Raw genomic sequence first — 26,502 nt, forward strand, 5'->3', positions numbered from 1 at the left:
AATCAGCCTCTCTTATCAACTCCTTTATGACTGATTCAGCAATTTGTGAAATTTGGTGTTTTTTACACCCCAATGACAAAGAGTTTTCTTACTTTTCTCATGTTTATCATAATTATTCAAGAATTGATTACTTTTTCATTGATCACCGTTTACTTACAGATGTTATAGATTGTAAATATGACTCTATTACCATTTCTGATCATGCACCTTTGAAGTTATCTATTAAGACAATGGATTCATCTATTAATACTAAATCTTGGAGGTTCAACTCTATTTTATTGCAGGACTTAGACTTTGTTAATTTTATTAAACAACAAATTGATTTGTTTTTCTCAACAAATTCTACAGCAGAGATCTCTAGTGGAATTTTATGGGACACTTTTAAAGCATTTATTCGTGGACAGATTATTTCATATTCTGCTGGAGTTAGGAAGCAAACTAATTCTAAAATATTAACATTGGTTGACAAAATCAAAGCAATTGATAAGATTTATTCAGTGACTCCCAGCAAAAAACTTTATAAAGAAAGAGTGGAACTTCAAATGGAGCATAGCTTGTTATTATCCTCTTCGATTGAAAATCAGTTAATTAAATCTAGAACCCAGTTTTATGTATATGGAGATAAGTCTGGTAAATTATTGGCTAATCAATTGAAAACTGCTTCGATTAAACGACAGATTACTAGGATTCGTAAACAAGATGGCACTCTGATGATCGACCATAAAGAGATAAATAAAGCCTTTCAAGATTTTTATAATTCCTTATATCAGTCAGAATTTGCTGAGGATTCTTCTATAATAGATGAATTTTTAAGGAAATTGAATATTCCAAAATTAACAGTAGAGGATAGTGTATTCTTAGATACACCTATCACGGAAACTGAAATAAAAAAGGCTATTTTTTTCAATGAATTCCGGTAAAGCTTCTGGTCCAGATGGTTATTCTGCAGAATTTTTAAAATCTTTTTCTTCTATACTTTCTCCTTGGCTTTGTAACATTTTTAAAGATGCGTTAATTATAGGTAAATTGCCACAATCTTTTTATGAAGCTTCTATTTCTTTAATCCTTAAGAAAGATAAAGACCCTATTGAATGTGCATCCTATCGGCCTATATCCTTGCTGAATACAGATTTTAAGATTTTTAGTAAAATTTTGGCTACTAGATTAGAAAATATATTGCCTCAAATCATTTCTGAAGATCAGACTGGATTTATTAAAAATCGTTATTCATCTTTTAACATTAGAAAATTAATTAACATTATTTATACCCCTTCATCCAAAATACCAGAATGTGTCATTTCTTTAGATGCTGAAAAAGCATTTGATAGAGTTGAATGGCCATATTTATTTAATACGATGCAGCATTTTAATTTTAGTTCAAAATTTATATCATGGATTAAGTTAATATACTTATAAACCTTTGGCTTCGGTTTTTACCAATAATCAAAGATCTCCTTTTTTTCAGTTATTTCGTGGTACAAGGCAAGGCTGTCCTTTAAGTCCTTTACTATTTGACATCGCTTTAGAACCTTTGGCTATAGCCATTCGTGAATCACCTAATATTTTGGGTATTACTCGTGGGGAGGGGACGTATAAATTATCATTATATGCTGATGATTTGTTACTATACATATCCGACCCTGAAAGATCTATTCCTGCTATTTCGTCTTTGCTTACTCAGTTTAGTAACTTGTCTGGTTATAAATTGAATTTTAATAAGAGTGATTTATTAGATATGCAAGTTCCAATTTATAAACATTTACCATTTAAAATGGTTACAGATTATTTTACTTATTTAGGCATTAAAATTACTAAAAAACATAAAGATTTATTTAAAGTTAACTTTCTACCCTTAATTGACCAAGTTAAGCAACTTGCTATCAGGTGGTCGCCGTTATCTTTGTCATTGGTTGGTAGAATTAATGCTATTAAGATGATGGTATTACCCAAATTTCTATATCTATTTCAAGCATTACCAATTTTTATTCCTAAATCTTTTTTTGATATTATTGACTCTAAAATATCTTCTTATCTATGGCAGAATAAAAATCCTAGACTAGGTAAAAAATATTTACAGAAGCCTAAGAAGGAGGGTGGTTTGGCCTTGCCAAACTTGAGATTTTACTATTGGGCAGTTAATATACGATATTTAATATTTTGGACACAAGAATTGACTACAGTTGCCTGCCCACAATGGGTAAATTTGGAATGTAAATCTGTACAAGACTTTTCATTGTTTTCAATCTTAGGATCTTCGCTTCCTTTTTATTTATCTAAATTGAATAAACAAATAACAAATCCTATAGTCAAATATACATTGCAAATTTGGTTTCAATTTCGTAAATTTTTTGGTTTGAATAAGTTTATTTTATCATGCCCTATAATATCTAACTATTCTTTTCGGCCCTCTTTTATGGATCAAGCTTTTCTCTTATGGAAAACAAAAGGTATAACATGTTTTCGTGATTTGTTTTTAGATGATAGTGTTATGTCCTTTGAACAACTATCCCGAAATTATGTCCATTGGACATTACCAAAAGAATTTTAGCTCTGAACCCTTGCCAAAAGGGTTTAGTAGCTATTATTTATAATATGATCATGAAAATACAGCCAGAAGCATCAGAAAAAATTAAGAAGGAATGGGAAGAAGAACTTCATTGTCTTATATCCGCTGAACAGTGGGAGAAAATTTTACTATTAGTCAATTCGTCCTCTATTTGTGCTAAACATGCCCTAATACAATTTAAGGTTGTACATAGAGCTCATATGTCTAAGGATAAACTTGCTAGATTTTACTGTTATGTTAATCCAACCTGTGACAGATGTCATTCTGATGTTGCTTCATTGACCCATATGTTTTGGTCTTGCCCTTGTTTACAAAATTACTGGAAAGATATTTTTAGTATTATTTCAAGAGTTCTGAATATCAATTTCCAACCACATCCTTTTACTGCAATTTTTGGTTTACCAATGGTGGATAATAGTCGTTTATCCTCTTCACCTCGACGATTGATTGCGTTTGTTACATTAATGGCTAGAAGATCTATTTTATTGAACTGGAAAGAAATTAATCCTCCAACTATATTTCAGTGGTTCTCTCAAACTATCTCTTGTTTGAGTTTAGAAAAAATTAGAAGTGTTGTTTTTGATCCTTCAGTTAAATTTGAAGAAACTTGGAGATCATTTATTCAACATTTTCATATGAGTTAAATTGTCTTTTCCTAAACCTCACTCTGATTATCCTTAATTATTTGGATGGAGGTTCGGAGTTATTGGCACTACTGTATGTACTTAACATTATGCAATGGCCCATGTTGGTTAGTTTTTTTTTCTTTCTCTTTTTTTTTGGGTTATTTTTTTTTCTTTTTGTCTCTTTTGTTCATAAATACTTTGAGTTTGGGAGGCTATATATACTGATTATTATATATTTGAATGTCTACCTAAACTATTAATTATGTACTCTCAAACACTTTGTATTCATGGTGCATTTATGTTTGGTTAAAAAATTAATAAAAAGATTTAAAAAGAAAAGAAAGACTGTTCATCTCATGTTCTTGATATTTATTGTTTAGCTATTACTACTATTATTTTATTTGTATTTGCACAGTTTGTTGTCTTTTGCACATTTGATGGGGTGGGTCATTTGTGTTTCTTGTAGTTACTGTGAATGCCCGCAAGAGAATAAATCTTATTGTTGTATATGGTTACATATATGTACTTTGATAATAAATTTACTTTGTATTTTGAACTTTGAATAATTGCCTGGACTGGACTGAGAAGATAAAACTGAAATTGGGACTGTGGGGAGGATGCTCCCTATCGATATCTGGGAAGAACCTGGTCAACAAGTGTGAGGTTCTCTCAGGCTGCTGTACTTGGTGCAAGTGTTGCCCATGCCCCGCTCCTCCAGCTTGAGAATCACCCGAGCTGTTTTCAGGTTCATCTGGGGGTCCGAGATGGAGTGGGTGAGGTGCAGATCACAATGCACAAATCCCTCTATGACGGGCACAACAATTTACCCAATGTGTCCCTCACCCTGATGGCCAACTTCATGTGTGGCTGCATCAGGCTGTGTGTGGAATCTAAATACATGGGCACCAGGTACCACTACGTGCTGAGATTCTGCCTGTCCCCTGTGTTGCCAAGGTGTTGAAACTGAGGGATGTTTCTGAAAAGGGGATGAATGAAACCCAGAGAAATCTGAAGGTGAGGCAATTCAACTTTCTGAGAGATGGAGAATAGAAAAATTGGAAGCCAGTGAATTGCCAGTTTTGGAGCCAGGATAGATCAGAAGCACTGGGGTCTGGCTTGAACACGTACAGTGTGAGAGTCTTGGATCAGCCAAAGTTGATGAGGGGTTTGAGGTGGGAGGCTGGGCCAGAAAGAATTTCCACAACATTCTTGTCTGAAAGACAAGTTCCTGTAACCCCAGTAAAGAGTGGCTCAATATCTATTCAGTAGTATTTTCTCATTTGCTGGAGTTTCACAAAGTTCTCTGTATAAGTGTTTCACAGCCACCACATTTTAAATGAGTACAAATATTTTTATTAACAGATAAAGTTAAAGAAGAGGTTGGTCTCCTTGGCTCATCAGTTCTACTGGATCCTGAACTCAAAGTTGATCCCAGCAAGAGTGAAATAGTTTGGGTGTTCTTCGACAGGAGCATTTTGCGTCATGTCCCAGGTCACAGCTTAGTGGAACCGAGTGAGCAGTTCGAGTTTCGCCTGCACTTTGATACTTCTAATGGTGCTCTGACTGTGAATGGAGCAGAACATGGTGACCAAGGAGATTACACCTTCATTGTGGATGGACAAGAGCTGAGAATAATACAACTACGCCTTGTTGGTAGGTAGTTTTATGTTTCATAGAACGTAGAACAGTACAACATAGTTCAGGCCATTTGACCCACAATGTTATGCTGACTTTTTAACCTATTCCAAGATAAATCTAATCCTTCCTTCCCTCATAGACAACCATTTTTCTTTCATCCCTGTGTTTATACAGGATGTGATTGGGTACAGAAATCGCCATAGTTTTTGTGGTTGTATTTTCCAGTCGAGGCTAAGTTGGGTGACTCACCTGATAGAATAAACACTGAGGTGTCAGATATTGAATGCAGCCGTCATTCAACCCCCATCTCTGTGAGTACCTGCCATCCCAAGGAGGAGCCCGTTCGGGATTTGATCCAACACTCATTGCTGCACTGGTGGGATGAGAGAAGGAGAACTGTTTGTCAAACCTGAGGCTTGGGTTTTCTGTTGGAGAGAACAGAAGGAAATGGTTGTGAAGTGAAAGTGTGGATGGATGGAAAAGGTGGAGAAATGGAAAAAGTAGCAAGAGAAGGGATGGGAGGGGGGGAAGGGAAAAAATGCATTAGATTAGTGTGGGAAATGGGGAAAGGGGTGTGACATGATGGTGAAAGAAACATCAATAACAATGATAAATGAAAGAAGATGAAATCTATTTATCGAGCACTTTTCACATAGATGACGTAGTTCAAAGTTGTTTGCAATGGGATAAAAGTACAAATATGTAAAATAAAATAAAATGTAAATAAAAGGCAAAACGATGCTCATTAAAAAGCAAGATTAAATAAATAGACTTTAAGCTCTCAGTTAAAGGTGTTAACTGAGTCTGCATCCCCTATGGTTTTAGTATTGAATTCAACAATTGAGGAGCGCAGTTCAGAAAAGCTGACCTGCCTATTTTCTTCTGAGGGAGATTTTTTTTTAATTTAAGAGACCGGTGGCAGAAAACCTGAGAGCCTGAGCAGGATGATGAAAGGAAAGTGATTCTGTGATGTACTCTGGTCACAAACCACTAAGAGTTTTAAAAACAGGGAAGACAAGATTAATATTAATTTTAAAAGATACTGAAAGCTCCTGGAGCTGCCAAATTTCACCCCACCAAATTTTTATTGGCGTATTTATGTGGGATAAAGCCATTCTCTGCACTGTGAAGTCAGCAATGTATTGTAATAAACTTTTTGATTCTGTTTGGTAATTCCAGGTACTGAGATAAGGACTAGAATTTTGGGAAACTGACCAGGGAGGAAGATGGAGGATATAAAAAGAATTAAGATTGGAGTCTCTGTTTATGTTTTTGAAATCCATACAATGCTCACAATGATCACATTAATCTTATTGTTTAAACCCTGCTTCTGACATAAACATTCAGCCCCTGGTGATCTGTGAGAAATATTTCAAGCCTGGCTGACAAAAAGGCAACAAACCTGAGGATGTTCTCTGAAATAACAAGACCAGAATCTTATTGAAAAGGCTGAGATATCTGGGTATCGATGTTCCCTGTGCAGATGGGTCACCGGTGGGTCAAAATGCACTAATGGAGTGTGAGGGAGGGGTAATTCCACAGCCTATTAAATGTACACCTTCCCCTTCCTCCTGAGGTGCCGAGTCTGATGGTTTCCACGGCAGTGCCTGTTTCATTGATTTCAATGTCTGTTCCTCATGACAAAAGTCAGGAAAGCATTTCCATGTGTGAGGCTGCTCTGTCCCACTGGGAAAACAGCAAGAGTTCTTGGAGCTGGTGGTGATTCTGGGATGAAAGGTGGTGATGAATCAACATATAGGAGGGAGACTGAATATCTGTCTGAGTGGTGCCACAGCAATAACCTCTTCCTCAGTGTCAGCAAGACCAAGGACCTGATTACTGACTTCAGGAGGAAACCAGAGGTCCATGAGCCATTCCCATCAGAGGATCAGAGTCGGAGAGGGTCGGCAACTTTAAATTCCTTGGTGTATCATTACAGAGGACTTGTGCTGGGCGCAGCAGTTAAGAACAAAATGAAGAAGGCACAGCAGTGCCTCTGCTCCCTGTGAAATTTGCGGAGATTCGGCGTGACACCTGAAAATCTGACAGACTTCTGTAGATGTGTGCTGGAGAGTATATTGACTGGCTGCATCATTGGAACCACCAATGCCCTTCAACAGAAAATCCTACAAGGAGTAGTGGATACGGCCCAGTCCATCATGGGTAAAGCCCTCCCCACCATTGAGCACATCTACATGGAGAGTTGTTGCAGCCTCCATCATCAGGGACCCCCACCATTCATTCAGAAACAAGTTTTTGACCCTCAACCATCAGACACTTGAATCAAAACAGAGTGAGTGGGAAGATGGATGATTGGGAAGCTTTTAAAATCCAGCAAAAGGCAACTGAAAAGCTATATGAAGGGAAAAGATGAAATATGAGCGTAGACTAGCCAATAATATAAAGCAGGATACCAAAAGCTTTTTCTGTTATATAAGGAGTAAAAGGGAGGTGACTGTTGATATTGGTCCACTGGAAAGTGATGCTGTTGAAGTAGTAATGGGAGACAAAGAAATAGCGGATGAACTTAATCGGTACTTTGTATCTGTCTTCACTGTGGAAGACACTAGCAGTGTGTCAGAGGTCTGTGAGTGTCATAGCTATTACAAAGGAAAAAGTGCGCGGCAAAGTGAAAGGTCTTAAGGTGGATAAGTCACCTGGGACAGATGGACTACATCCCAGATCTCTGAGAGAGGTAGCTGAAGAGATAACGGATGCATTGGTCATGATCTTTCAAGAATCACTTGATTCTGGCATGGTTCCGGAGGACTAGAAGATTTCAAATGTCACTCCACTCTCTAAGACCATAAGATATAGGAGCAGAAGTAGGCCATTTGGCCCCTTGAGTCTGCTCTAACATTCAATTATATGCTGATACAATTTGTCCAGTTATCCCCATTCCCCATCTTCTCCCCATCCCTTTGATGCCCTGACTAATAAAGAACATATCTATCTCTGCCTTAAATACACCCAGTGACTTGGCCTCCACAGTTGCTCGTGGCACAAAATTCCATAGATTTACCACCCTCTGGGGGGACATTACGTGATGACGTAGGATCGAGACGCAGGGACCCAGCTCTCCCGTAAAAAGTTAATAAATTAATGTTTAAATGAAGAAAAGTTAGTCAATACTTTCTAAAAGTTACTTATAAACGACTCCGGACTGTGTCAAGCTATGCCTCAAAGAAGGAAGATGAAGAAAACTAATACCGGGAAGACTACGCAAGTTGGAACAAGAACAAGGCCCACGTCTACCGAGGAACCGCGGTCTCAGGTACATTATATCACCGGCGATACAGAACAGAAGACTGTGGCAACATTGGCCACAGGAAAAGACCACCGTGAGCTGCGTAAACGCGAAGGACGGAGCATGCGCAAACGGGAGCAACAAGAACTACAAAGCCCAGCTACCACTGCAACTGAAAGTGATAGCGAATCGGAGGGAGAGTCAAATCTCTCGGAAGGATCAGCTGAAGAAGGAGGCAAAAGTCCTTCTAGAAATATAGAAAAGACTTTGAGGCAAATAATGCGTAAATTAGACACATTAAAAGTAATTAAAAATAATCAAAAAATACTCGAAAAAAATGACCAATTATGGAGACTATGCTTGATAAAATGGCAAAGAGACAGGAAAAAATGGAAAAAAGAATTACGGACTTGGAAACTACAATGGAAGACATGGTTGAAAGAATGGACAAAATGGAAAAGGAAAATACGGCTTGGACATCAGAAAGAAAACAATTTATGGAAAAAATTGATAAGCTTGAAAATTTCAGTAGACGAAATAATATTAAAATTGTTGGACTTAAAGAAGATATAGAAGGAGAAGATCCAATAATTTTTTTTCAAAAATGGATCCCTGAAAAATTGAAAATGGAAAGAGAAACTCCAATTGAGATTGAAAGGGCACATAGATCTTTAAGGTCAAGACCTCGAGCTGATCAAAACCCACGATCAATTTTGATAAAATGCTTACGATACCAAGACAAAGAAAAGATCCTGAAGGCCGCTGCCCAAAGTGCCAAAAATAGAAACGGGCCATTGATGATAGCAGGGAAACCAGTTCTTTTTTATCCGGATATAAGTTACAACCTGTTGAAGAGAAAGAAGGAATTTAACCCAGTGAAAAAAGCCTTATGGGAAAAGGGTTATAAATTTACAATGTGTCATCCAGCAACACTGATAATTTTTTTGGAGGAGGGAAAAAAATTTCTTTCCGATTATCGAAAAGCGGAGGAGTTTGTACAAGAACTTCCATCTATTCGCTAATTACACACAGAGGCTTCCAAACGTAATGGATTAAAGATGAAAATAGACCCAAGGAACAGAAGTGATGGACATTTATGGATATTATAGAAGAGAAAGGCAAAATTTTAGAAATTCTAAATGAGAACAGTATTTTTTTTTCTCTTCTTATACATATACTTTTTTATGTTGCGGGGGGGCTGGGAGGCTGTGGATCGGTTACTGCGGGATTCACGTGTGTAATTATGGCGGTTGCCATGACCCGTACAGCAGAGGGGGGTAATGTTGTGTTTTTTTTTTTCCACAACATTAGTAGGGGGGTATTTTGGTTTTTTTCCTTTATATTTTAATTTTTTTCTATCTTTTTGCCTGGATGATTGGTGGGGACACACATAGCAACACGGAGATTTTTATAAAGATTTCCCAGGATACCACGAAAGTGGAAAGATTAGGTATTATTATAGATTGGAGTAATATAATAAAAAAATAATGACTAATCTACTAAATTTTTTAAATTTTAATGTTAATGGGCTTAATGGGCCAGTAAAAAGAAAAAGAATTTTAACATATATTAAAAAAATGAGAACTCTGTGGAGCATGTGGGGATCTTCCAACATCCAGGCATTCCCTTTTTTTTTTCTTTCTTATTTTTTTAATAGGTATGTTAGGGGGGAGGGGTTTAGGGGGGAGGGGTTAAAGGGAGGGGGGCTGGGTAACACTTTTTTTTCATACACATTTATTCTGTAACTATTTAAAAACAATAAAAAAAGTTTAAAAAAATAGATTTACCACTCTCTGACTCAAGTAATTTCTTCGCATCTCTCTTATAAATGGACGTCCTTCAAACCTGAATTCCTGCCCTTTGTCCTAGACTCCCCTACCATGGGAAATAACTTTGCCATATCTAATCTGTTCAGGCCTTTTAACATTTGGAATGTTTCTATGAGATCCCCCTTCATTCTCCTGAACTCCAGGGAATACAGCTCAAGAGCTGCCAGACGTTTCTTTCATTCTTTCATTCCTGGAATCATTCTCGTGAATCTTCTCTGAACCTTCTCCAACATCAGTATATCCTTTCTAAAATAAGGAGCCCAAAACTGCACAGGATACTCCCAAGTGTCAAATCACGAATGCCTTATAGAGCCTCAACATCAAATCCCTGCTGTAATATTCTCTACCTCCAGAAATCAATGCCAATATTGCAATTGTTTTCTTCACCACCGACTCAACCTGGAGGTTAACCTTTAGGGTATCCTGCACAAGAACTCCCAAGTCTCTTTGTATCTCTGCATTTTGAATTCTCTCCCCATCTAAATAATAGTCTGCCTGTTTATTTCTTCCACCAAAATTGATGATCATACACTTTCCAACATTGTATTTCATTTGCCCATTCCCCTAAACTATCTAAGTTTCTCTGCAGGCTCTCTGTTTCCTCAACAGTACTCGCTCCTCACCTATCTTTGTATCATCGGCAAATTTAACCACAAATCCATTATCCCATTGTCCAAATCATTGACATCCATCGTAAAAAGCAGCGATCCCAACACCGATCCCCGTGGAAGTCCACTGGTAACCGGCAGCCAGTCAGAATAGGATCCCTTTATTCCCACTCTCTGTTTTCTGCCGATCGGCCAATGCTCCACCCATGCTAGTAACCTCCCTGTAATTCCATGGGATATAATCTTGCTCAGCAGCCTCATGTGTGGCACCTTGTCAAAGGTCTTCTGAAAATCCAAGTACACCACGTCCACTTCATCTCCTTTGTCTACCCTGCTTGTAATTTCCTCAAAAAATTGCAGCAGGTTTGTCAGGGAGGATTTTCCTTTCAGAAAACCATGCTGGCTTTTGTCTATCTTGTCATGTGCCTCCAGACACTCTGTAATCTCATTCCTCACAATCGATTCCAACAACCTCCCAACCACTGATGTCAGACTAACAGGTCTATAGTTTCCATTCCGCTGCCTGCCACCCTTCTAAAATAGCAGAGTAACATTTGCAATTTTCCAGTCATCCAGCACGATGCCAGAATCTATCGATTCCATCAGGTGCAGGAGTTCTATCCACCCTCAGACCATTAAGCTTCCTGAGCACCTTCTCAGTTGTAATTTTCACTGCACATATTTCACTTCACTGACACTCTTCAATGTCCGGTATACTGCAGATGTCTTCTACCGTGAAGCCCGATGCAAAACATGTATTCAGTTCCTCTGCCATCTCAGCGTCTCTCCTTACAATACCTCCAGGGTCATTTTCTATTGGTCCTATATCTCCCCTCCACTCCCCTTTACCCTTCTATATACTTAAAATAGCTTTTAATATCTTCATTGATATTAGTCCCCAGCTTCCTTTCATAATTCATCTTTTCCTTCTTAGTTACTTCTAAGAAACTTCTTAGTTTCCTTCTGCAGGTTTTTAAGAGCTTCCCAATCCTCTATCTTCCCACTAGCTTTGGCTTCCTTGTATGTCCTCTCTTTTGCTTTTACTTTGCCTCTGACTTCACTTGTCAGCTACGGTAGTGTCCTTCATCCATTCTGATTTGGAATATATCTGCCTTGCACTTCCCTCATTTTTCACAGAAACTCCAGCCATTGCTGCTCTGCTGTCCTTCGTGCTAGTGTCCCTTTCCAGTCAATTTTGGCCAGTTCCCCTTAAGAAGGGAGGAAGAAGGCAAAAGAAAGGATATTGTAGTCCAGTTTGTCTAACCCCAGTGGTTGGGGACGTGTTGGAGTCTATTATTAAGGATGAGGTTTCAAGGTATTTGGAGACTAATAGTAAAATAAGTCAGCATGGTTTCTGTGAAGGGAAATCTTCCCTGACAATTTTGTTAGAGTTCTTCGAGGAAGTAACAAGCAATGTGGGCAAATGAGAGGCAGTGGAAGTCATTTGCTTGGATTTTCAGAATATATTTGATAAGGTACCAGAAATGAGGCTGTTTAACATGATAAAATCCTATGGTGCTACAGGAAAGATTCAGCAATGGATAGCAGAACGGCTGGCAGGAAGGAGGCAGTGAGTGAGGGAAAAAGGGGCCTTTTCTGGTTGGCTGCCGGTGATGAGTGGTGTTCCTGGGGGAGCGGGGAGGTGTCGGTATTGGGACCGCTGCTTTTCACATTGTTTGTCAGTGATTTAGATAATGGGATTGATGGCTTTGTGACAAAGTTTGCAGATGATATGAAGATAGTTGGAGGGGTTGGTAGTGCTGAAGAAGCAATGTGATTGCAGCAGGACTTTGACAAATTGGAAGAATGGGCACAAAAGTGGCAAATGGAATAGTGTTGGGAAATATAAGATAATGCTTTTTGGTAAAAGGAACAATAGTGTGGACTATTATCTGAACGGGGAAAAGGTTCAAACATCACTTCCTGAGCCACTCATTCATCTGTACCATCATCCTATTCCTGCTCTGACTGGCACGTCTATGAACTTGCAAATGAACATCTAAGACAGAGATGAAACAGTTTTGAGTTTTTGCTTCCACAGCTCTGAAGAAGATAGTTTGGAATCTGAATATTTTTGAGGCAGAGGTAGATAGATCCTGGATAAGCAGAGAGGTGAACTGTTATTGTGGGAGATGGGAATATCTACCATCAGGTTAGCTGTGATCTTGTGCAATGACAGAGCAGTGCTGAGGGGTTAAATGGCTTTTATTTCCATTGTTGTGTATATATTTGGTGTGTAGAACCGACTGTGCTTTCGTTCCTTTGTACATATCTGGTATAATGTCACACGGTAAGATTGCATTCTACATCAAGATAGGAATATCATGGTTTCATATTCTCTCCTTCAGATGAGCTGTCAGAAGGTTCCATATTTACCAACATCGAATCACTGGGTTTCACGGTCGAGCTCACCTGTGAAGTCTTTGGAGATTCGATTGTGTATCAGTGGCAAAAGAATGGAGGGGAAATCTCCCAGCGTCACCAACTAACAGATGAAAACAGAACACTTGTTATCCCAAGCGCTTCATCTGAAGACTGTGGAGTGTACACCTGCATCACAACCAATCCTGTCAGCTCCATCCAGACAAACTACACCTTAATGTTGCGAGGTGAGCTTCATTTATGAATGACATTTTGCAGTTAACATTTAGCCCATATTGGTGGGCTATTGAATGCAGCCGATGCAAATCAGTGCTGCAGCAGAGAGAGGCAAAAGCTGAATTAATTGGGTTCACAGAATCCCAGAACAGTTATCGGAGAGAAGGAAGCCCTTTAAGAATGCATGTGGGGACTCTCCAATATCCAGGCATTCCCTTTTTTTTTCTTTCTTTTTTTTAATAGGGATGTTAGGGGGGAGGGGTTAAGGGGAGGTGGGCTGGGTAACACATTTTTTTTTCATACACATTTATTCTGTAACTATTTGAAAACAATAAAAAAAAGTTTTTTTAAAAAAAAGAATGGATTGGTTCTATCACTGAGCAAACAACTGAATCCTATTGTTCTGTCCTCTCCCCACAGCTCTGTAAATTCTTTCTTTCAGATAATTATCCAGCCCTCATATGAAATTACAGTTGAATATCCCTTCACTATTCCTGATGATGAATTCTAGACCCTGTCCACTACTTTGCATAAAGAGAATCCCCAAGATATTTTCTGCCCTTCTCCCAATCACCTTCATTCCCAATCACGACTGGTTTTAGAAAGTTTCACAATGATCTTCTTCCACTTTATGCCTCTATTCATGAAGGCAAAGATCCTAACTTTGTTAAGCTACTTTCTTAACCCTTTCAACAAATGTCTTGTTGATGTAACACTTTTAGAATTGGTCCTTGAGTTTGTATGCTCTTCTCATTCTTCCTACTCTTGGGATGGATCAATCGGCAGATAATGCACTTCACCGATCAATGAGAACAAACTGCCCACATGTGCATTTGTGTAGCAGCCCCTGACATCAGGTGGAAAGTAGCGCCAGAGTGTGTGGTGACACTTGCAGGCTGCCCTGCCCTCAGCACATCCTCAGCTTGTGTTGGTTGTCAATGCAAACAATACATTTCATTGTATAAAAAAACACAAAATGCTGGCAGAACTCAGCAGGCCAGACAGCATCTATGGGAGGAGGTAATAACGACATTTCGGGCCGAAACCCTTCATCAGGAGTGAAGTAACATGGGATGGTCGAGGGGGGATAAGAAGTGGGGGGAGGGATAAAGTAGAGAGCTGGGAAGTGATAGGCTGGAGGGAAATGGGCTAGGGGGAAGGTGGAGAATTATGGGAAATAAAAGAGAAAGAAAGGTAGGGCTGGGGGGAGAGATTATAGTGAGGGGGAAAAAGAGAAAGAGAACCAGACTAAAATAATAGATAGGGATGGGGGTAAGGGTGGGGGGCAGGGGTATCAACGGAGGTCAGTGAGTTGGATGTTCATGCCGGCAGGAAGGAGGCTACCTAGGCGGGAGATAAGGAATTGCTCCATCGACCTGCGTGTGGCCTCATCTTGACGGTAGAGGAGGCCATGGACAGACATGTCGGAGTGGGAGTGGTCTGTGGAATTGAAGTGTGTGGCCACAGGGAGATCCCGCCACTGCTGGAGGACTGAGCGCCGGTGTTCGGCGAAACAGTCTCCCAGTCTGCAGCGGGTCTCCCCAGTGTATAAATGGCCACATCGGGAGCACCGGATACTGTACATCACCCCAGTTGGCTCGCAGGTGAAGTGGTGCCTCACCTGAAAGGACTGTCTGGGGCCTGGGATGGTGGTGAGGGAAGAAGTGTGGGGGCAGGTGTAGCACTTCTTCCATTTGCAGGGATGAGTGCCCGGAGGGAGGTCCGTGGGGAGGGATGGGGGGGATGAATGGACAAGGGAGTCGTGTAGGGAGCGATCCTAGATTATTCCTCCTCCCACCCTGTCTCCTGCAAAAATGCTATCCCTTTCTCTCAATTCCTCCGCCTCCGCCACATCTGCTCTCAGGATGAGGCCTTTCATTCTAGGACAAAGGAGATGTCTTCCTTTTTTAAAGAAAGGGGCTTCCCTTCATCCACTATCAACTCTGCACTCCATCGCGTCTCCCGTATTTCACGCACCTCTGCCCTCACCCCATCCGCCCGCCAGCCCACCAGGGATAGAGTCCCCCTGGTCCTCACCTATCACCCTACCAGCCTACAGATCCAAAGTATAATCGTAACTTCCGCCACTTCCTACGTGATCCCACCACCAGCCACATCTTCCCCTCCCCCCCCCCCCACTCTCGTCTTTCTGCAGGGATTGCTCCCTACGCGACTCCCTTGTCCATTCATCCCCCCCATCCCTCCCCACGGACCTCCCTCCGGGCACTCATCCTTGCAAACGGAAGAAGTGCTACACCTGCCCCCACACTTCTTCCCTCACCACCATCCCAGGCCCCAGACAGTCCTTTCAGGTGAGGCACCACTTCACCTGCGAGTCAACTGGAGTGATATACTGTATCCGGTGCTCCCGATGTGGCCATTTATACATTGGGGAGACCCGCCGCAGACTGGGAGACCGTTTCGCCGAACACCGGCGCTCAGTCCTCCAGCAGTGGCGGGATCTCCCTGTGGCCACACTCTTCAATTCCACAGACCACTCCCACTCCGACATGTCTGTCCATGGCCTCCTCTACCGTCAAGATGAGGCCACACGCAGGTCGATGGAGCAATACCTTAACTCCCGCCTAGGGAGCCTCCTTCCTGCTGGCATGAACATCCAACTCACAGACCTCCATTGATACCCCTGCCCCCCAACCTTACCCCCATCCCTATCTATTATTTTAGTCTGGTTCTCTTTCTCTTTTTCCCCCCTCACTATAATCTCTCCCCCCAGCCCTACCTTTCTTTCTCTTTTATTTCCCATAATTCTCCACCTTCCCGCTAGCCCATTTACCTCCAGCCTATCACTTCCCAGCTCTCTGCTTTATCCGTCCCCCCACTTCTTATCCCCCCTTGACCATCCCATGTTACTTCACTCCTGATGAAGGGTTTTGGCCCAAACCGTCGTCACTACCTCCTCCCATAGATGCTGTCTGGCCTGCTGAGTTCTGCCAGCATTTCGTGTTTTTTTATTTATTTCCAGCATCTGCAGATTCACTCGTGTTGCCTTTACATTTCATTGTATGTTGTGATGTACATCTGATAAATAAATGAATCTGAATAATCCATTCTTGACGGGTATAACGATGCATTGTGATTAATGATTCTCAGAGTAGAGTCAGTTGGTGTCAGCCTGGGTCACAGATCAGTGAGATTAGACGGGGGTTGGAACATTCCCTTCTCGGCAGGAAATGATGGAACATTATGGTTGTTGCATCATTTGTCATCCACTGCCCGTGAGATGTTTAATGATTTGAATTTAATTTTAATTTCAGGGCTTTCCCTCAAGGATGTTATACTGATCGCTGTATTGACTGCAGGACATGTGATTTCTGGACCATCTCTTCTTTCAGCCATGTTACCGGACCAGTGGAGGTGGAAAACCCTCGGAGGTATCTGTCATTGATTAATTTGCTCCTGCATGAACTTTCAGTCACCACCCAGTAAACCTGAATGAACTTTAACATAATCAAGGGAAAATGTGGGTAGTCGATTACACCTTTGACACCTCCCCCCACTTCCCCTCTGATCTGTGACCTGTGGGATGCAATTGCCCATTTTTTCCCAGTTTTGAGGTGCTTTGCTGTGACACGGAATACCTGAAACAGTCCTGGAGTCACCTCTGACCAAACTGCAGAAGATATTTGGGAGAAGTGGCCATGAGAGGAGCCGTCTTCATTCACTCGTGTTTGCTGCATTGTGTTGTCTCATCTCACTGTGTCACCAAGTCTGTTTAGAGGTGGGACTGAGGGAAAGATGCCCTTTCATCCTGATGGTGGCTGTGCCTTTGGAAATGGGGGCCTCATTCACACAGAGGGCAGAGTTGTGAAGGGAGTTCTACTCCCCATCTAGTGTCAGGGGTTTGAGCAGTTGTCTCTCAGACCTGCTGGTGAGCGTACAGTACATGTGGCTCTTTCTTTCAGACTTGGTGGCAATTTCTCTTGGGTGTTTGCAAAAGTTTATTTTGAAAGAACCTCTCTTTCCAATGCAGTTTTCCACATGGGACACCTCTGTCTCCCAGAACCAAAAAAGATGCAACACCTGCTTTATTACCTCTTCCCTCTCCCCATTCCTGGCACACATATAACCCCTCCAGGTAAAGCAGTGAGTGACTTGTACTTCCAATTCTGTGTCCTCACAGCAGTTTCCTGCACATTGGAGAAACCATTACAGGTTGCGTGACCACTTTGCAGAACACCGAGGGTAACAGTGAGCTTCCAGTTGCCGATCACTTTAGTTTTCTCTCTGATTTCCCATCTTTAACCTCTTCCCCAGTTCCAGCAAAGCCCATTGAGGAGCAGCATCCCTTATTCCACATTGAGTCCCAGGAGCTGCAATAATGAATTCATCAATTTCAGATAACCAGCCATTACAGTTTATGTTCGAACTGACCACTTCTGATACAAGATCAGAGTGTGTAACCATAACTCTGTTTCCACTCTCCACAGTTGCAGAAATGGAAATACGGAATTCTTTTTTATTCCAAATTTCCAGCAACTGCAGTGTATCGTACTCCATTGTTTTCCTTTCTCTTGTATTTCTCAGGGTTTCTCTCTCTTCTCTGTGACTAGAAACATCAGATCTCTGCACAAATGCTGCTTCTACTGCTGAGTACCTCCAGCATTTTCTCTGATACACTCAGTGACCACTTTATCAGCTCCCTCCTGTACCTAATAAAGTGGCCACTGAGTGTGTGTTCATGGTCTTCTGCTGCTGTAGCCCATCCACTTCAAGGTTCGATATGTTGTCTGTCAAAGATGTTCTGCTGCACACCACTGTTGTAACACGTGGTTATTTGAATTACTGTCACCTTCCTGTCAGCTTGATACAGTCTGGCCATTCTCTGACAAAACATTTTCAGCCACAGAACTGTCACTCACTGGATGTTTTATTTTGCTTTTTGGACCATTCTCTGTGAACTCTAGAGACTGTTGTGCATGACAATCTCAGTAGATCAGCAGTTTCTGAGATTCTCAAACCACCACATCTGGCACCAACAATCATTCCACAGTCAAAGTCACTTAGATCACATTTCTGCCCCATTCTAGTGTTTAGTCTGAACAACAATTGAACCTCATGACAACGTTTGAATGCTTTTATGCATTGAGTTGCTGCCACATGATTGGCTGATTGGATATTCACATTAACGAGCAGGTGTACAGGTGTACCTAATAAAGTGGCCACTGAGTGTATTTCAGATTCTCAACACGTGGGGTTTTCCAGTCACTATATTGTTTTGGACACATTGTGTTCAGCTCCAGTCACCAGGCAACCGGATGGATTTGAATGACCAGACAGTGATGTTGCCATGGCTGAGCTGCAGGATTTTGCTTTTATTTAAATACAGAGAGGTGACGATGGGAGATTTCAAAGTAGGAGGATCAATATCTGAGGAGAAGGAACCATTAACAATGTCAGTTAACATTTGCCCTGGAAGAGAAGTTGGCAGTGAAGAGGATCAATTGAACAAGAAAGGGCAGGATTAGAACGGGGATGGTACATCAAAGTTCAAAGTACATTTATTATCAAAGTATGTGTACGATATACAACATTGAGATCCGTCTCCTTACAGGCAGCCACAAAACAAAGACACACAATAGAACCCATTAAAAAGAAAACAGTCAAATACCCGATGTGTAGAAAAAAATGCAAACAATAAAATTAAACAGATAACATTCAGAACTGAAGTTGATGAAAGTGAGTCCACAGACACGAAGCCTGACACAGACACACGGTGGCTGTGTAGAGAAACTGAAATTAGAACTGAGATGGGATAGAATCCAGTGAGAGAGAGATGCAATTTCAACACCAGGGCAACAGGAACATTTGGGAACATTGATCCAGGGGGCAAAGGGATGGGAGGGAACCACAGAGACAGGTGGACAGTCTCAGTCACACCCATCGATGGGCATCTAACATGTTGTTGGAGCAAAATTACAGAGACAAGAGCAAATCAGGGATTATTCTTGCACTTCAGGTTAATCTTTGAACAAATATTTAGTGATGGGGAGGAAGACCGATGATGCTGAATCAGGTGCAGCTGGATCTGATGGTTTAAAACAGTTCTCAACAAGGACATTTACTGTTATGTATTTTACGTTTGGGGAGATGAGATGGAGGGTTTGCCATTGGTAACAACTGGGGTGAGAGAGTAACAGTTAAAATGGGGTCAAGGGTGGGATTGTGATTGCTTCCTGGGGGGCTAGCATTGATTGATGTCCAGAATGGCCTCCAGTGTCATAATCTGTCTGCATAGATTGTTAACGGCTTTCACATGCTTTTTTTTATTTCTCCACAGTACGTCTGGGATACAGATTTTATTTTCTAATCCTGTGGATCTGTAATACTTTGTCACTTATCGCCATGTACATTGTGTTAGTGTATTGGTCTGTGGTTGGAGGTACGTGACCAATACTCTTATCATTCACAATTGTTTAATTCAGAATTTTTTAATGTTGTTTCCTTGTACACAAATGTTAAGGAGAGCAAAATAATTATTATTCTGGAATGTTGCAGCTAAATCATAATATTTAAATAATAATAATAACTTTCACTTCAGAACCCATGGTACTGAGGTGGAAACAGATCAACCCTAATCCTGAGGGGCTGCTGATGTGCCGGATTTGATTGAGGTTTAATTGTGTTCATACAATGATATCACAGTGTCAGCACACAGAGACCAGTAGTTTATTGTCTCTGGGTTAGTTTCCTGGAGTCTCTACCCAGTTCCCATCATGAGAGATTCCAGTGGGTTGCTCAATATCAGCCTCTCAGGACAAGCTGAGGGGAGTAACTACAGGACCCACATCCCCCAAACCAGTGCGAGGGAAGTGTTGCATTTTCAGAAGTCTGGTCTTGGCCATTTAAACAAGTGATGGGGACTTCAGACGGTGTTACTGAGGCTACATTTACTCACTGAGAGGAGACCATGGCAGGTAGTCAGGAGCATCTCCAAGTTCCAGTCTAATGACACTGCAGTTTCCCGACAGGAGGATGTTGCACAGGAAATGACATCACCAGTGTTCCGGATGTGGAAACCCCATTAGGGTGTGAGGATGACCACTGTACACAGCACACTATTGAATTTCTGTGGAGGGCATTTCCACTCTGGAAAAGTAAATCCCAACTGTAAAACACTGAATCAAAACGGTGCTTTGTAAGGGAATTTCTGTGGTAACGTTTCTCAGTCCCAACATGTGGAAATAGCTTCCATCTACCATTAATATCTTGAAAACTCCAATTACACTTGAGTAAACTGCAGGGAATGCAGTCCTGGTCTGTGTAATCTCTGATAATTTAACACTCCAGTACACCTCTGCCTTTGGATGAGACATGAAACCAAGGAACCATTTATGTTCCCTGGGAGAATGTAACGGATCACCTGGTGCTATTTCCTAAAGAGAAACAAAGTTCTCACCAGTATCCAAGAAAATAATTCTCCCAACCAGCATCACTAAAGCAGATTTAGCTTGGTTGTCAGAGGCAGAGGTGGCAATGGATGACAAATAGTGTACTGCAGTGATTGGTGCTCGGTCCCCTGTTGTTTGTCATTGACGTTAACGATTTGGACAAAAATGTAGGTGACATGATCAGTAAATCCGTGGACAACAGCAAAATTGGTGCGATAGTGGGCAGTGAAGAAAGTTGTCTCAGTGAAGAAAGTGAAGAAGTGTACAACAAGATCATCTGTGTCAGTGGGCATAGGAATGGCAGATGGTAATTAACTTAGGACAAGTACATTGTTCCCTGGAAGTGGTGACACAGACAGACAGGATTGTAAAGAAGGTGCGTGGTGTGCTTGCCTTCATCAGTAGGGCATCGAGTACAGGGTTAAGATGTCACGTTACAACTGTACCATCTTTAGTCAGGCCACACCTGGAGCATACTGTTTCAATCTTGCAGACATAAATAAATATTACATAAATGTAATCATAAATGAATATTATATAATCAGAATTAGGTTTATTAGCACCAGCATGTGTCGTGAAATTTGTTAACTTAGCAGTGGTAGTTCAATGCAATACATAATATAGAAGAAAATAATATTAGTAAATAATTAAGTAAATCAATTACAGCGTATGTATATTGAATAGATTAAATATTGTGTAAAAAAAATGAAAGTGAGGTAGTGTTCAAGGGCTTACTGTCCATTTAGGAATCAGATGGCAGAGGGGAAGAAGCTGTTCCTGAATCACTGAGTGTGTGCTTTCAGGCTTCTGTACCTCCTACCTGATGGTAACAGTGAGAAAAGGGCATGGCCTGGGTGCTGGGGTTACTTAATAATGGACGCTGCCTTTCTGAGACACTGCTTCTTGAAGATGTCCTGGGTACTTTGTAGGTTTGTACCCAGGATGGAGCCGACTAAACTTAAAACCCTCTGAGGTTTCTCTCGGTCCTGTGCAGTATCCGACCCCCACCCCCCACACCAGACAGTGATGCAGCCTCAGAATGTGATTAGACTAGAAAGAGTGCAGAAAAGATTCACCAAGATGGTGGGCAGAGTTAAAGCAGATTTTTCACTGTGGCTCCCATTCACAGAATTTGTCTGAATTGTTCAATCTACCTACATCAGTGAATAGATATGCAGAGTCAAAGCAGCTGTCAGAAACACTCCTGTTTCCTTCCTCTGTTCACCATCTGACATTCCAACACAGACATCTGGAGTGATGGAGCTGGTGACAGTGACTGACATGTCTGAGTGATCGATGAATGCTATGTACAGCTTTTTCTTCTCCGATGGACTGTTGACCACATCATGAAATGAGGGAAATTAGGTTGCAATTACATTGAATGAAGCCAGTGAGAAATTTCCACCAGTGAAGAACTGGCATTGAGCTCCAGTTATGAATAGCAGACACTATGGAAACTGGTGTTATGACTGCAGCCCCCTCCTTCTTGAGAATCGCAAGATCGCTATTAATTCGGGTCTTGGACCCAGGAAATGAGAGAGAATCCTCAAGGTTTTGGAATGTGTCCTGGCCCCTCAGCAAGACAAAGCCACGGATAATGGCCATTGTCTCTTGGAGACACCTTTGTGGATTGGGGACTGGGCTACGTGCAAGCGCTCAGGACAACGTGGGCTGGGTGACGGGGAGAGATTGCATCATCCCAACCTGATTGATATCTGAGACCCCGTGAGTAAGGATAAAAGAAGGTCTGGGGAACAACCTCTTCAGACGCACCAGAAGACACGCTAGTGATCCCGTAATAGCGGGCAGCCATTTGAAGGAAGCCACGTGCGTTCGGTTCCCTTGCCTGGGAGCCGGTGGCGGGTATCACAGAAACGATTTTCTTGAACTAACAACAGGGAACCAACTCCCCCGACCCAACGGATTGGCATCATCAAAAGACCCGGGCAAGTTTCTTTTCCTCACAAATCTCTCTCTCTCTCCAACAAGTGAAAACCCAGCGGTCCTCAAAAACCAGAAGCCTGCAGGAACTGAGTGACTCTTATATTTCCAACGGACAATATATTTCCCCCTAGACAAATGATAGAGCTATTTCTTATTGATGATTATTACTATACCCGCGCTTTAGATTGAGTATTGACGACGTATATTATCTGAATGTTTGTATTAACCTTACTTTTGTGCCCCTTTATAAATAAAGACTTTTAAAAATAGTACCATCAGACTTCAACGGACCTCTCTATCTTTGCTGGTAAGTGACCCAGTTATGGGGTACGTAACAACTTGGGGATCTCGTCTCAGGATTTGATACCAAAAAAAGAAATTGAGGGCCAGTGAATCGGGATTGTAAGTCCAAACTTGGATCTGGTACGCGGGTAGCCAGACGGGAAACCAGCAAAGATGGACGTGGATGAATTTATGGAAAACCCGACTCTGGGGGACTGTAGAGGCGGCCACCAAATCAGACTTGGTAAATTTGGTGAAGGGGTTAAGCCTCGCAGAGGTGAGGTCGTCAATGAAAAAGCGGGAGGTGCGAAGGGCCATAACTCAGTATTACATTGCGAAAAAGGTGTTTGCAGTTGAGGTATTGGAAAATATCCCTGCAAAGGTACCAGCTAGTGGAACGGCTCAGTTAGAGTTGGAGAAATTAAGGTGGGAACATGAAATTAAGTTAAAGGAGCTGGAAGCAGCCGAGAAAGAAAGGGAGCATGCGCGCCAGCTAAAGGAGTTAGAGGTGAAAAGGGAGCAGGAAAGAGCTGAGAAGTAAAGAAAGCATGAACTTCAGCTAAAGAAGCTGGAAGCAGCTGAGAAGGAGAAGGAAAGGGCCGAGAAGGAGAGGGAGGCAGAGAGAGAGAGGAAACATGCCTTCGAGATGGAGAAGTTAAAGCAAGAGCAATGAAGTCAGGGGTCGGACCGAGAGGAGCGGTTTGATGTTAGTCGGGCGTTAAGGTTGGTACCCCCGTTCGAGGAGACGGATGTTGATAGTTATTTCTTGCTTTTTGAAAAGGTGGCAGTGAATCAGAAGTGGCCCAGAGCACAGTGGGTGGCGTTGTTACAAAGTGTGTTAAGAGGGAAGGCACAGCGGGTATATGCGGCGTTGTCCACGGAAGGGGAAGAGAATTATGACCAAGTAAAGGCGGCCATTCTCCGGGGTTACGAGCTAGTACCTGAAGCATATAGACAAAAGTTCAGAAATTTACGGAAAGGGTGGAATCAGACGTATAGCGAGTTTGCCCATGAGAAGGGGGTGCTCTTGGACCGTTGGTGCACTGCAGAAATGGTGGGCGAGGATCATGGGCGTCTCAGGGAGTTAATTTTCATTGAGGAATTTAAAGGTTGTGTTCCAGAGGAGATCCGGATGTATTTGAATGAGAAGCCGAATAAATCCATATCAGAATTTGCTAGATTCGCAGATGGATATGCCCTAACCCACAAGGCAAAGTTTTCCTCGAATACTCAAGTTCCCCGAGGGACCGTGGGAACGATCGAGAAAGTCCGCCGGCTGAGGCAGAGGTCCTGCCGGGAGCTAGTGGCAAAGTTGAGGGGGAAAGGCCAGATGGCCAGAGATTTCCGGGCTTGACCTGTTTTAATTGTGGGAAGAGCGGGCATGTTGCGTCTCGGTGCTTTGCTCCGAGGGGGCAGACGGGAAAAGGCAAAGCAGCAGTCCCTATAGGATGTGCCGTGGTAATCAGTAAATCGACAAGAGAGCCCCGGGTGGACAGAGTACGAGAAGGGTCTGAGACTTGTCTGTCACACGGGACCGTGTCTTTGAGGAAGGGGGACCCACCAATTCCCGTACGAATCTGGAGAGACACGGGGGCTGAGCTGTCGTTGATCAGCCGTAAGGTACTCGAGGGTAGTCGAAAAACGGGCATGGTAGTGGTGAAGGGGATAAATAAAAGGATAGAAATGGTGTCCTTACATAAGGTTGTTATGGATTGTGAGCTGGTGGATGGACCAGTTGAAATAGGGGTGCCATCAGAATTCCCGAGAACTGACGTGGACGTCCTCCTTGGTAACGATTTAGCCGGGGGTAAGGTTTGGGCCGCCATGACGCTGATCAAACCCCCTATGCGTGTTGAGGCTCCGCCCCTAGCTCCCAAGAGCTATCCCGCATGCGCGGTCACTCGCAGCCTGTCGAGAGTGGCAGCTGAGAACAAGAGCAGTTTAAATCTGGCCAGTTTCGATTTGGCTGAGATGTCTTTACCGACTCTGTGCCATGAGGGTTTAGAGGGTGGTAAAGCCAAGAGTAAAAAAGTGCAAGAGGGTAAGGGAGAGGAGGTAGATCTGCCCTTAAAGAGGGGCAAGGTTCTAGAGGCAGAAAATAAAGATGAGGAACCGTTAGAGTGGTTAAGAGGTCCAGAGTTGGACATGGATGATCTGTCTGGTGTGGCAGACCTGTTTGACGAAGTTGAAAATTCTAAAGGTGTTCCCGACAATGAAATGAGGGCAGTCCGAGATGAAAAGGGTGCCCTTGCCTTGAAGAAGTCTGCTGGGTTGGCAGATGAGGTTGCTTCAGCCCGTGGGGGTGAGTTTACTCCGGAAGTGAGTTGCCCAGAGAGTAACTGGGAGGATCAGGGGAATTTAGAATTTGAAAAAGGTACGGGTATTGAAAGCCTGGAAGAGGTCAATGTCCCGTTTGAGTGTGTCCAAGATGGGGATGCACGTGGTCCTGAACCTAGTCACGGAGCTCAGAAAAAGTCTGAGGTATTTGATTCAGCTGAACGAGACGGCCGTCCTTTTGGGTCAGATAGACTTGGTTCAGTGGAAAAGGGGTTAACCCTGGTAATCGTGGGAAGTGAGAGTTCCCCGAGGTTTGTGCTCGAAGGGATGGTGAAACTTAATGCGGAGCTCCAAACTGGGGAGATAAATATTATTAGTGAAGGAAACGGGAAATCTGCAGTTCCCAAATCGAATGAAGAAATTTTAAACCCTGCAGATCGCTTACAGATTAAGCTGGGAGATGCCGGGGCCCCCCACCCTATTGTTATTCCAGAATGGGGTGTGATGAGGCAGAATCTGAAATGCTGCTTGAACAAAGAGTTTGAATTAAAAACCAATAGCCTGAAGGGTCCTGACGAGAGGGCTGGCCACCTGTGTAAAATTAAAGAATTGGGTGGAAATGGTCTAAGTTTGGGACACGGTGTTGATAAAATAACCCCTATGAACGAGGCGGGCGGGAGTTTACCTCGCCAAACTACCCGAGTTCCTCCCGTAGGAACTCACTGGAAAAGAGACGACGGTTAATGAAGGTCGCCATTTTTAAATAGCCCAGCCGGTTGTACGGGATTTCAGCAAAGCATGTGAATAATAAAGACAAACCCCTTGGAAGCCGGCCTGGCTCCCCGTCAGGGATCACAACTCGTTAGTTTTGTTTGCTGAAGAAAAAAAATAGGTGGTTATTAAGTTGAAGTCTGATGTTATAAGACTTTAGTAAGGTGCAAGATGTTAAGCTAGTAAAGGAAGTGACACTGTAATCGTTAACTGTTTAGATGCTGAATTAAACTTATAAGTGTATTGCCCTGTAGTGAAAAGAAAAGCTTTTGTATTGTGTTAGATTCTAAAATCCTGTAAGACTCTGTACCACCCCATTTTTAACCGCTGGTAAAAAACGCTTTTAAGAGGGGAGGTGTTATGACTGCAGCCCCCTCCTTCTTGAGAATCGCAAGATCGCTATTAATTCGGGTCTTGGACCCAGGAAATGAGAGAGAATCCTCAAGGTTTTGGAATGTGTCCTGGCCCCTCAGCAAGACAAAGCCACGGATAACGGCCATTGTCTCTTGGAGACACCTTTGTGGATTGGGGACTGGGCTACGTGCAAGCGCTCAGGGCAACGTGGGCTGGGTGACGGGGAGAGATTGCATCATCCCAACCTGATTGACATCTGAGACCCCGTGAGTAAGGATAAAAGAAGGTCTGGGGAACAACCCCTTCAGACGCACCAGAAGACACGCTAGCGATCCCGTAATAGCGGGCAGCCA

At 42.4% G+C, this 26,502-nt stretch overlaps 1 protein-coding gene across 1 annotated transcript in view; it reads left to right on the top strand.

Annotated features, from left to right (window-relative positions):
- LOC140721461 (uncharacterized) overlaps window positions 1-26,502 on the top strand; it is an 81,250-nt gene that overhangs the window by 48,730 nt on the left and 6,018 nt on the right. Inside the window, exons 3-6 of the mRNA XM_073036284.1 lie at window positions 4,555-4,845; window positions 12,863-13,123; window positions 16,388-16,504; window positions 19,411-19,512. Of these exons, the coding sequence (XP_072892385.1) occupies window positions 4,555-4,845; window positions 12,863-13,123; window positions 16,388-16,504; window positions 19,411-19,512 (771 nt within the window). The remainder of the gene's footprint in view (window positions 1-4,554; window positions 4,846-12,862; window positions 13,124-16,387; window positions 16,505-19,410; window positions 19,513-26,502) is intronic.

Source organism: Hemitrygon akajei, chromosome 2 (assembly GCF_048418815.1).
Source record: "Hemitrygon akajei chromosome 2, sHemAka1.3, whole genome shotgun sequence".
NCBI lineage: Eukaryota > Metazoa > Chordata > Chondrichthyes > Myliobatiformes > Dasyatidae > Hemitrygon > Hemitrygon akajei.